Source organism: Onychostoma macrolepis, chromosome 06, assembly GCF_012432095.1.
Source record: "Onychostoma macrolepis isolate SWU-2019 chromosome 06, ASM1243209v1, whole genome shotgun sequence".
In the NCBI taxonomy this organism is placed as follows: Eukaryota; Metazoa; Chordata; class Actinopteri; order Cypriniformes; family Cyprinidae; genus Onychostoma; species Onychostoma macrolepis.
In genome coordinates this window covers 10,080,780-10,093,730 of record NC_081160.1, presented here as the reverse complement: position 1 = coordinate 10,093,730, position 12,951 = coordinate 10,080,780, and the positions used below count along the sequence as shown (strand labels likewise).

General features: G+C 38.5%; 1 protein-coding gene across 14 annotated transcripts in view; it reads left to right on the top strand.

Moving 5' to 3' along the window:
- The first annotated feature begins 1,180 nt into the window (after window positions 1-1,180).
- lrrfip1b (leucine rich repeat (in FLII) interacting protein 1b) overlaps window positions 1,181-12,951 on the top strand; it is a 36,916-nt gene continuing 25,145 nt past the window's right edge. For all 14 annotated transcript variants that reach the window (XM_058779888.1, XM_058779885.1, XM_058779881.1 and 11 more), the window contains exon 1: window positions 1,181-1,801. In XM_058779888.1, coding sequence (XP_058635871.1) covers window positions 1,712-1,801 — 90 coding nt within the window. In that variant the 5' untranslated portion in view covers window positions 1,181-1,711. The remainder of the gene's footprint in view (window positions 1,802-12,951) is intronic.

Sequence of the window (12,951 nt, the reverse complement as noted above, 5' to 3'; positions counted from 1 at the left end):
AAGCTATAAAATGTTAAATTATTAAACATCTAACAGCCAATTGTACCCTTAGAAAATGCATTGTAAAGCAACTTGTTTGTGATGCTTTTCCTGCTTGAAGGACAAAAAGAAAAAAGAAAAAAGAAAGAAGATATTAAACTACTCCAAACTGGTTTGCTGGTCACCCAGTCTGTTGGCTAGTTTTAAACAACAGCTTGGTGAGGCTGGGAGACCATCTTTTTTCAGCAGGGTTTAGTCTTCTAGTGAACATTAGCAGGTGCTTTATTATACAGTAGATAATGCAACCCAAGAACGTCTATTATGCATGAAGAAAGAGATCCATTAGCATTCTCATAGAATCTCTCATTCAAAGCGGTGAAGTGATGCAATGAAAGGAAGTGAAAGGCAAAGGAAAAGTTCATTTCAGACACCATTACAAGAAGGAGATAATTGTTGGATGCAAACGAGCCAAAACTTAACCCCCCACCCCCCACCCCACCCCCTTGGGGTCCATTGTCTAGGAGTGTGCTGCCCTCTAGAGGATATATAAAGAATACTAACGCGTTTAATCCTACACAGAATGAACCTTGTAGTTGGGAATATTCTATTCTTCCTGTAATTAAATAGACCAGAATTAAAATTATTATATTATAGTTAGAATTATGAGATTACAGCATTAGACTGAATAACGCTTTTAAAACACTGCAAATTGACACAATTAAATTTATATTTTTTGAGGTTCAAAAATGTATCACAACGGTATATAGCCTATACAACGTTTACCACCATAGGGGGCTCGTTTTACAACGACCATGAAAATTATGGCATGAAACAGTAGCAACATAAATTGTAGTTGTTTAATAAAGCCTCTTGATGGAGCTAACGCACCAGCCCAGACAACTTTGTGGTACGTCGTCCCATCTAATCAAATAAGAATAAGGTGCAGTAGACAGACAGACAGATAGATAGATAGACAGATAGATAGATAGATAGATAGATAGATAGATAGATAGATGACATGAGATGACATGACATGACATGACATGACATGACATGACATGAATCCTATTCACAGTAATATTCTGAAGAAAAAAAAAAAAATTGCGAACTTGCCCTAAAATTAAACAAGACGGAAATAATTAAAATGCAAAGGTCAGGTCCCGCCCACATGTCCCGCCCACTTTTCGCGCAGCGTCCAGCACAGACTGAAATCAGACCGTGTGGCATTGGGCTGCTGTGTATTCTCATCCTGGGCCAGCTCATCATCCGGGTTCGATTTGCCCTAGAAACAAATGCTGCTCTGGACCGATGGCTTTATTTTTCATTCGTTTGCTTTGACGTACCGAACTAACGTAGGAAGGAATATTAAGGGATGACCAGCTATATTCCCAGGAGTGCCTACGGTCTATCGTGCTCGTGGCGATTCAGCAAACTGTCATCTTCCATCCTATCCGTGATGTTTTGACATATCGATGTGTCGTTTGAATGTGCAACAGGCTCCCGCCATATATTCATGCGCTTTATGGAGACGATGGGGGATCAAAGGGAGGATGTGTCCTAGTGCGCTACATATTTTTGCTTGTGGTTACAATATAACCAGTTATTAATGTTGTTCACTTACGACTATGACACTTTGAATGGTGCTCTTTGACATATACACAACTGGACAGCACTTCAGTTTGGCGAGGTCATTTTTTGTAGAGGTTTGTGTCAGAGTATAAGAGAATTTAAAATGGCATCGCAAGTAACGGGGAGGAAAAGAATTCCCAACCGGGAGAAACTATCGGCGGAGGATGATGCTCTCAGTCAAATAGCTCGCGAGGTAAGATTTCACGTGCTCCCATGGTCATAGACGTAGCTCTATCATGCTGCGCAAAATGTCGTCTTTTTACTCCAACTACCGGAGTTCTTAAAATCTAAGTCTTAATGGGAATCCCCAATGATCTTGCTGAATAATAAAAGGGGTTTTGTCGGCCGTTTCCCGCATGCAGAAAAATGAACACGGATATGATGACGCTCGTGTCCTTTAATAATGTGAATGGGAAACATTGTGCCCCTTCCCCTCCCAGTTATAATAAAGCGCTTGTGAATGACAAAAACACATTATTCGTCGCAGTCTGAATCAGGGCTTTGTTGCTAGCTTGACCTAGATGATTGAAAGACTTCAGTTATAGGTTAATTGTAGTGCTCGAGCGTTAGTGCAGTTGAGCGACAGCATCTTCGTGTTTGGATACCTGCACAGCGGCGTGACGTCACGAAGCAAAGATCAAACGAAAAAGCTGAGAGAAGGTCCCAGACTGCTGACGTCAGAAGCTGCTCTGATGCGGCACATCACACCCAGTAAATGGCCCGAATAGCCTCAAGGATGTATTTTAAAACACACAGAGCTCAAACTGCGCTGATCACTTAAATACTCTGCCATATGCGATCCAGCATCGTCCTGAAATCGTTCGGTTTTCAGTTCTTAATGAAAAGCAGACACAGAAGGCTTGGAGAGCGTGTGTCATAAATGCAGAAAATAAATGGTGCAGTGGGTTTATTTGTACTCATTTATTGTTTTACTGATAATTGAAATCATCTTATTCGTTATGTTTCAAAAGGTTTGTGTTTAGTGCCACTAGTCTTTACAACAACATTCAGGTTCTTTGGTTCACTTAAATACCTCTGTGACCTTTTGGATCAACTGACCACATCTGGAAAGCATTTCCTCACTGAAGAATCCACAATTTTTACTAACACGCTTCTTTCTTTTATTTGACCTTGACATTATCTTGATGCTTAGCTGGTGCCCTTAATAGGCAAACTCTCTGGGTGTGGTATGGAAATGCATCATGGACATTTAGTCTCCAGCTCCAGCAAAGGGATGGAAAAAATAATGATGCTTTGCATCATTTGCCCTCTGGTCCTTGTGTTCTTGTAAAACTCTGTACCCACCCACTATTAAACTCACCACCCCTCTTACAGGATGAATCAGTCCCTAAAGAGTAGAATAAACTCTACATCCTCAAATGTTTTTCCTTTCTTTTTGTTCTGCTTTCTCACGGAAACTGCACAATCAGCCATAATGCCAAAGGGAGAAATGAGTCTGAGTTAAAGGAATAGTTCAACCAAAAATTATTTTAAATCGTGCCATTCCAAACTCATATAACTTTTATTCTTATGTTTAACACCAAAAGTGAGTTTTTTAAATATACGTACTGGGAACTATTTTCAATATAAGCTCAACAGACTCCACATAATTAATAAAAGTAATATTACTGTTGTCCATGTTGATTTGTGCACTATTTTCTAATTACAGGCAGAAATGTAAGTTTTCATTTGCTGAAAACCATCACATCCACCCTGCTTGTCCAATTCATAAACAACTCAATTGATTATGCAGCTTTGGTTCTGGCTCTAAAATGATTTAAGAATGCACTCAAGTCTGATCTTTTCAGTGCTTCACTTGATCCAAGTCACAAAACCTGAAACATTTGTTCACTAGACTGATCTGTGCTTGTAAAAGTAGATCATAGAAACCACTGGTCCCAGTGCTTTCTGCGATCTGCTTAGACTTCCAGTGATTTTGGAACATGCAGACTCAATGTTCCAGTTGCAACAGCACACTTGAGACTATCAGCGATTTGCATTTGAAGCTACCTGTCCACAGTCATTATACTGTAACTGATGAAAAAAAAAAAAGTAGAGAAAATAAAATTCTACAGGTTTAGAAATAATGTTTGGGTGAACTAATCTTTTAAACACATACCTAAACTTTGTATTTGACAGGAGAGGCACAGTCACATAGCAGCCTATTAGACTGCTCTGTTAAGGCATGAAGTAGGTGTGCAGTGTGATATGGGGTCATTAAGATGCTGGGCCAGTCAGACAGCTATGTAGCACTTACAAGGTTCATCTGTAATGAGTATAATCAACATCTCTGCCAGCTGAGCTGTTTTTATACACCACGCAGGGAACAGCCATGCCAAGGAAATGCATTACAGAACAGCCAATCTCTGTAGAAACTTGACCACCTTTCTTTCCTCTGTTTGTTTGCAGCAGCAGCGGGGTTGGGGTGCAGACTTTATTGTGATCATAATGGAGCTTTAGTTTTTGCCATGGCAATCATGTGAAAGTCTTTCCATAGTCTTTCCCACGCATTTTATAGTTAATTCAATGTTTTTATTTAGCTTAAGCACTGTTATAATGTGTTAATAGGCTTTTTGGCTTCTTTGCAGCATGTGTCTCAGCTGCTTACTCTCTGTTTAAATGTACAGTGATGTTTGGTCTGTTCAACACATTACAGTCTGTAAAATGGTACAAACTAGCATGGGGAGGACGTTTGGCTCAATGGTTCTTTATTGGGCCCTGGGGAGAGGGGTCCACCAATAAACATTGGGCTCTGTGACTTATAGACTGTAGCTATAGTTAATGCCTAATTGAACAAATAAGCCAGTACAGAAACAAAATGTTTTTTTTTTTTTTTCCTTCTGGAAAATTGCTGTACAATTGCTGAATGTCCGTAACGATTTTATTGACATTTCTCAAATATCTTTTGAGATATTTGAGAAATGTCAATGGCTACGTCCTGCGCCATCTGCTGGAACGCCACTCTCTCATGAACGCGCGTGCAATAGTTAGAGGAATTAAAAATTTTAAAGTTGAAATTTTTTTAAATATGGATTTTAAATATCGATTTTATTTTTACACAAATGCATCAATTCACTTCAGAAGGCCTTTATTAACCCCCCTTTATTAACCACTATTCACAGCCATTATGAAGCTTGGAAGAGCCAGGACTTTTTTTTTTTTTTTTTTTTTTTTTAATATAACTCAAATATGATTGTATTTGTCTGAAAGAAGAAAGTCATAATATACACTTAGGATGGCTTGAGAGTGAGTAAATCATGGGGTAATTAAAATTTTTGGGTGAACTATTCCTTTAAGAACAATGTGCATGTACATTTAAACTGTAACATAACTGAATGATTTCACTCAATTAACCTTAACTTTTAATGAAAGGTTAAGAAGTTAAGAAAAGTAATTAATATGATTATTAAAAAATAACCTCATAAATTACAATAAGTGTTAAATTTAAAAAATAGTAACACATGCCACTTGGGACCTTCTTTATCAATTCTGGGGGCCCATCTTACACCAAAGGTCTAATTTTGCCCAAGGTGGCTACATAACGTGTCCTGCACTGCTCGTATTATAGTTACAGAAGAATGGAGCAAAATGCATGCTGATTGCTGATAATCAAGTAGATATTCGAACTCAGTGACCGACCTCTTTCCAAGTGGAATGTCTTTACCATGTCTTAGATGCACAGAAGCAGAAATCACATCTCTTGATCCAATTTTAACATCTACCTCAGTCACAGCATGTGGAGTGCATTGGAACTTTGGACTCCATTCACATTCGTCTCTTTTTCCACTTACTGCCCTTGTATTTTCCAACTCCTGAGACAGGAAGCAGAAAGCCTTTAAGGCTGTTCGTTTTAGGCTTTGTTCCAAATGGCGCTCTTGATATGTGCTTATGGTCTTGCAGACCTGCCATGGCTCGTGTGCCTGTGAGACCGCAGAACGTCCAATTGGATATTTTAGGGATCTCTCGACCGCCCACTTTGCAGAAGCACTGATGCAGGCTCCAGCGAAAATTTACTGGACAGTTAATGCAACATTACGTCAGCAAAGTGTTAATTTGGAGGTAGACCATAAAGGTTTAGGATGGCATTTAGAACTTTGTGAAGGTTTTGACAGTTATTATTGCAGAAGGGTTGGGTTTGTGGAGGAAAAGGTGCGGTTTTTGGCTCGTTTGGGGAGGGAATTTAGCTGACCCAGTAGCAGAAGAGTATTTAGCCCCTGCCCCACTGCAGCAACAGATTGGCCAGCCACCACCCACTGACCTGCATCCTTTAAGCCTCTCCACAACATCCTGTGTTAATCGCCCCTCTAGGAGCCTCACTACTGTGCATCATTTTTGGCTGCTTTCATTAAAACTCCACAGTCATCTGAAATGTATTCCCTTTCAGGGCTACTGATGACAGTTTAACAGAGAAAGACCTCCAGTGTGAAGTGCCAGGAATGCAGAGACAGTTTTTCTGTTAGTCATGCAGGGTCATATATCAGCCTATTCTGCTCTCTGTGGTGCAGTGGGAGGCAAAGCTGATGTTGTAGGCCATTGCGAGCGTGCATGTGAAGGGGGTTTGCAGTAAGCCTGCGATTAAGTTGCTGGGTAGACTGAGGTGAGGAGCAGACAGGAAGTGATGCGTTATGAGCCTGCATTGCGCTCTAAGAGCAGATTAGTCTGGAGCTACTCTCCATGACCGTCTAATCTCCTGCACTGACACCTGGAAAACAAAAACAACTCATTCCCTATAACTGTGTATTATATTTACTCAGAATCACTGTCAAACCACTTTATGTGACCATTGTTTAAGGATTGTTTATTTGCTAACTGTGATCTTTTAGTACCTCATTTACCGACAGAATTATGCAAATCATGTACTGCCACAAATAAGATGACAACTTCAGAGCTGAACGCAAATTGCTCAGTGCAATTTCCCATCTTGCAAGCCAGTTCTGTACTTAGTTGCAGAGGAATTTGACTACTGCGATCCAGGCATATTAGTAGGCTCATTAAAATGCTTATAGTGTGCTCAATTAATGTTTTTCTAGTATATGTACTCATCTCTAATATTTGATGAAAAACTGATCAGTAGAAAATGTAAGCAAACATTTATTTTGTAAAATAAGAAAAGATTTACTGGCTGCTTTCCACAAGCAATAATAGGGTTAATGACATGACACATATTTTTACTTTTTATTTATTCAAAAATATTTAAAAAATACAATTCATTCAAACAGTGACTTCAGTTCAGTTCTTCTAAAAAAAAATCTCCATTGCATTGAAGAAGAAAAAAAGCTGCATTGAAAGAATAAATTTCTTAAAAAGAAAACCTTATTAGGAAGCTCGCCGCATTAATATTTTAATATTATCATTATTATTATTGTTAACTATTTTAACAAAATTAGTTTACTTATTAATATTTAAAAAAACTTTTGTCTGCTAATTAAGCTTAATCAAAGTCATGTGGTGTAATGTGATACAACCACAATGCAGAAGTATATGTAAAAAGTAAATCGATATGTAAAACAGTGAGTTATGTTATAGAGAGTAATAGTTGATATCTTAACCTTAGCCAGGTTAGTTCATGTTGTAAAATGTAACGTGGTGCAACTTTTGATATTAAATTAATAATAAAAAGAATTATCATTTTATTTGTTTTCAAGATATTTTTTTAAGATTTGTACATATTCAATGTGTAAAGGTATATGATTAAAAAAAAAAAAATTTAATAATGATGGTTAGACCACATGACAATTTTAGTCATTAAATTAAAAAAAAAAAAAAAAATCATTAAATTGAAAAGGTTTTTTTTTTCCACACACAAAACTTTTATTTATTATTTTTTTTTAATTTATCTGCTTGCATTTTCCTAACAAAATACAGTATTATAATCTATATTGTTGACTCACTCCATTTCTAGTCCACGCAAATGCAAACACACACACACACACACACACACATTTGTGATCTGGGTGAAGTGTGACTCAGCATACTTGATATTCAAATTAACCCCTCCGCAAGACTGTGGAGGAGGAGGAACACTCTTGTTGTTTGTTCCATCAGTCCCTATGCAAAGTTCATTTTGTAGTCTTGCTCCAAGCCACATATGTTAAATATGGCTGTGAGGTGCAGGCTTGTTTGCTTTGGAGCCTAATCCTATGTGTGCTCATGGTCTCCAAAGACACCCAGAGTATAAGTCAAAATGTGCTGGGCCTGAACCACAACTGCCTACTTCATTTCTGCCATGTGGACTGCATATCAAAGTGACTCAATGTTGCCATGCTAGGAGTTCTCTAGAAATAGATCAAGACTGTATCAAGGCTATGCGATTTTGTTATTGGATTGTCTAATTGGAAGAGAGTCTATTCTGAGCTGGTCTGCCTGGGAGCGGATTGTGAGGTAAAGTTAATTCACATGGGGATGCCAAAGCATGAGTTTGATCTCAGATATTCATGAGTTCCACTGTGCATGAGTCTTTGAATGACTGGAAGAGAATTCCACATGCAAATATACACATCAACAGTCGCAAAAGCACATCTTACAGTTTATGCCAAGTACAGGCTCGTTTTGTAAGTGCAAGTAGTTGAATGATTATTCCTTAATCTATGAGATTAAACTCTTCCTAATACTACTTATGTGCTATGTTGGATTATGACAGATATCTTGCTTCACACAGCAAAATATGATAAGCAGCAATGTGTCAGTGGTAGAATTAGGGCTCTAGACTACACAAATCATTAAAAAATGTAAATAAATTTGATATATTTGATTATCTTGATTATTTTTGTGCCATATAAATATGCTGTTTTATAAGAATATTTCTGTATATTTGGGGAAAAAGTGTCATCTTACAATCTTAATCGGACATAACTGGAAAATGAAATTTAATGAAAGTTCCATTTAATGAAAGTTTCATTAAAAAAGAATCAGTTCTTAAGAATAACTTGACCTTGAATCAAATACCACAGCGCCCTGTGTTTGCTCACTTTAAACATTGTATTAAACTAATATATAAATAAACTAAAATATTATTATATAAATAAATATATAAATAAATAAAATATTATATACTGAAACCGCATGTGTTACATGTATGACTTGTTTTCTGTTCTCTTCGTTGTGACCTAGTTTTCCATAGTTTTCTGACTGTCATTCTGTTTACCTGTGTATTATTAATTAACTCGTCAGTTCCTTTGTTTGCTCCCCTACTTAAACCCTCAGTTCTCCCTTAGCCTTTGTCTATTCTCCGTCTATGTTAAGTTAGCTTATTTGTCTTGTCTCCTGGATTTATCTAATTAAAAGACTTTTCTGTTGGTCTCCATTGTCACTATGTGTTTGTATATCACCAACCTGTGACAGAAGAACGTACCTCAAAAAATTAACTGGGCTGAGGACGTTCTCCTGAACATCCAGCAGGATGGACAGCCTTTGGAGTGATATGTGGAGGAGTTCCTGAGTGTTTTCCATCTGGTGAGCTGGAGCAATCATATGCTTAATGCTTGCTTCCAGATGGGACTCGACGATGATAATTTGTTTCGATTTCTGTCTTCTGATGATTGCTATAGACCCATAGCAGACTTTATTAATTATGTCCTCAATTTAAATGGCTCTGAGTTCCTTGTTGATGTGGAGGATAGTAGTCCTGTTCCCATTCAGAAGCAGGTGGGCTCTTCAGCTCACCATCTACCAACACCCTCCACATACCGTTCCAAAGAACCCGATCCCTTCGTTCCATCCGCGCTTCCCTGAGTTCTGCTGAGTTCCGCTTCAGTCCTCAGCCCAGATACAGTGGCCGCTCTACTGTCAAGCCCGCCGGCCATTCCACTGTCAAGCCCTATGATGACAATGAGGGCAATCCCCTTAACTTCAGCCCAAAAGAGGACAATGAGGAGGAAAAGACTGTGGGCTCCAGCCCCTGACCGGAGTGGAGATAGGGCTTCCAGCCCCTGACCAGAATCAAGAGAGGGCTTCCGTTCCCGATTCAGGCCCAGTGAGGGCTTCCGTTCCTGAGTCAGGCCCAGAGAGGGCCACAGATCCCGAGTCCATATGCCCATGGCCATAGTGGCCGAGCTGGGTAACCTGGACAAGGCCACGAAGGTCCATTCTCCTTGGCCTCCCGAAAGGCCGGCGCCTCCATGGCTCCCTGAATGGCCAGCGCCTCCATGGCTCTCCGAACTGCCAGTGCCTCCTTGGCTCCCTGACCCACCCTGGAGGCCTCCCTCATTTCCGCCCCGTTCCTGCTCTGCACCAGCCTCCAGGGCACCCGCCCTCATTACCTGGTGGAACTGTTACAGCACAGGGAGCCTCTGTCCGTTCTCTGTCTAAGTTGGTGTACTTGCCTTGTCTCCTGGATTTATCTAATTAAAATAATTTTCCGTTGATCTCCATTACCATGCCTTTGTATATCACCAACCTGTGATGTGGATGCACACATTTTCCTGAGCGAAATTGTAAATTATGTAGTTTTTTTTTTTTTCAGGATTCATTAAAGAATAGAAAGTTAAAAAGAGCAGCATTTATTTGAAAGGTTTTTTTTTTTTCTATCAGTGTCTTTACTGCCACTTTTGAATAATGTGACTCATGCCTTCTAAATAAAAGTATTTATCTATTTATTTTTAAACTCGCTTCATATTTCTTCGACAAACCAAACTATTGCATGGTACTGTAGCACTGAATTGTCCCTTTGCTCTTATTTGAGTTCGCAGAGTTCATCTCTTTCCGGGCGCAGAAAGAATCTAGTTCCTTATGGTTCCATAGGGAGGCCTGTGGGGTCCTGACACAGCTGAGGAGGAAAGGAACATCTGTCAGATTCTGCCACGCTCTTGCTTGATCTAGGACAGGCACTCTGTCTTCTCCTCACAGAACCTCAAATCCCTCTAATAGCAGTGACTTGTAGCCTGTTTTTACAGAGCAGTATTTAACGAAACCAGAAACTAAACATTAAAGCTCAAAATATAGTTTCCCCAGTGAGGGAATCCGGCCAGGGAAGAAAATGCAGATTGCACTGACTGCTTTCATTCTTCTTTTCAGTTGAGTATATCTGAGAGAAGATTTAGTGCCTAAGAAATCATTAATGTATGACAGCTATGACAGTCAGTGAAGCTGGAGCCTTTCATAATTAAAGAAGCTGAATATTGCATTAGCAGCAATAATGTTATTTCTCTATAATTTAGCTTTGCACTAACACACAAAACCAACAAAAAGCACTGATCTGAAGTGGAGAATGTACACAAGTCTAGAATGACTGATAAGGCATCAGTTTATCGCATAAACATGTCTCATGCTGAGTCACTGATCAAAGGGTTTTGACCTGTTGAGTCCACTGGCATGTGGATGCGTTTAGGCCGTATAACTATTCTTTATTGGTGCGGTATTTCAGACATTCTGGCATGGACACTTTTGGAATTACATTGCTCAGGCTATGGTTGGGATTTGTTTCTTCTTTAATATCGGATTGCTATTAGCTTCTTCAGCCTGTTGTTTAACACACACCTATGGACTAGATGAGTTAGTCATGTGTTAATTCTGTTAATATTGATGATGACCATAGTCCACATGGATTATTAACATGATTATACCACGTTAAAACCAAAAGAAAAAAAATGTGGCTGATATATCATCCGCTATTTGGCATTTTTTAATTATTGGCAACAGCCATGTTTTTTTTTTTTTTTTTTCTGTTTGGGCAATGTATCGGAAGCAGGACTTTTATTTTGACAGTACTGAGAACATTAGCGCTTGAATGTTTTAGCTCCCATTCTACATTTTCATTATTTTACTGTCTCATTTGTAGACTGTATAAAAATGTGTGTAATGGTCGGTTTGTGTGAATTGGGTCATCAAATACATGTACAATTGTCAAACTAGATTTTAAACTATGTTTCACTATATTGCCTTCTTTGTTGTATTCATGTCATATTCACTGTGTATTAACTTATATGTAAAAATAGCGCTATACCTTATACTGGAGCCCTCACACCTTTGCAATAAAATCACTATTGGCTAATATATATATTATATATTATTTAATATATATATATATTATATATAAGATATATTAACAGCGCTAAATTTTCTCCTATAATGCCTGATGAGGTTAGTGAACACCTGACAAGAGATCAGAGATCATTCCTTCATCCAGAATCACTCCAGACCCTTTAGATTCCCAGCTCCATGTTGGTGCTTCTTCTCTTCAGTTCACCCCACTCATTTTCTATAGGGTTCAGGTCAGAAGACTGGAATGGCCATAGCAGAAGCTTGGTTTTGTGCTCAGTGACCCATTTTTGTGTTGTTTTTGAGGTTTATGTTTGGATTATTGTATGGTTGGAAGATCCAAACATGGCCCATTATAAGATTTCTAACAGAGTCAGTCACTTACTGATTTTTTATCTCTTGGTATTTGATAGAATTCATGATGCCATGTGTCTAAACAAGATGTCCAGGACCTCCAGCAGAAACATAGGCCCACAACATCAAAAATACAGCAGTATATTTCATGCTACACATGGGGTACTTTTTTTCCCTGTGTTCACCAAACCCATCTTGAGTGTTTGCTGCTAAAAAGCTCATTTTTTAGTTTCATCTGACCATAGAAGCCAGTCCCATTTGAAGTTCCGGTCGTGTCGGATAACTGAATATGCTGGAGTTTGTTTTTGTTTTTGACCCCGAGACTCCACTATTTTCTGCAATTCTCCAGCTGTGGTCCTTGGAGAGTCTTTAGCCACTCAAACTCTCCTTCTTACCGTGCATTAGGGCGATATAGACACATGTCCTCTTCCAGGCACTTTCGTAACATTTTATGTTGATTGGAAATTCTTAATTATTGCCCTGATGGTGGAAATGGGAATTTTCACTGCTCTAGCTCTTTTCTTAAAGCCACTTCACTAATTTGTGAAGCTCAATTATCTTTTGCTGCACATCAGAAATATATTCTTTGGTTTTTCTCATTGTGAAGGATGATTAAGGGAATTTGGGCTTTGTTTTCCCTCCTATTTCTTTCATATTTCTGTGAAACAGGAAGCCATGGCTGGATAATTTCGTGTTCATAATCACCCTTGAGTGCTCAAAATTGTGAATATGAATGGGAATATACTTCAGAGATATTTTACTCATAAGAATTTCTAGGGGTGCCAATAATTGTGTCCAATGTGTATTTGAGAAAAACATTTCATAATGATATTTCCCCCCATTTTAAATTCTTATATCCAATGAAAGGTTAGATTTTTGTGAATATTTAAAATAAAAGATCAAAAGGATTAACAATGCATATTAATTTTCACAGCCTTCTTTGATCATATTTACCAAGGGTGCCAATATTTTTGGCCATGACTGTGTATATATATATATATATATATATATATA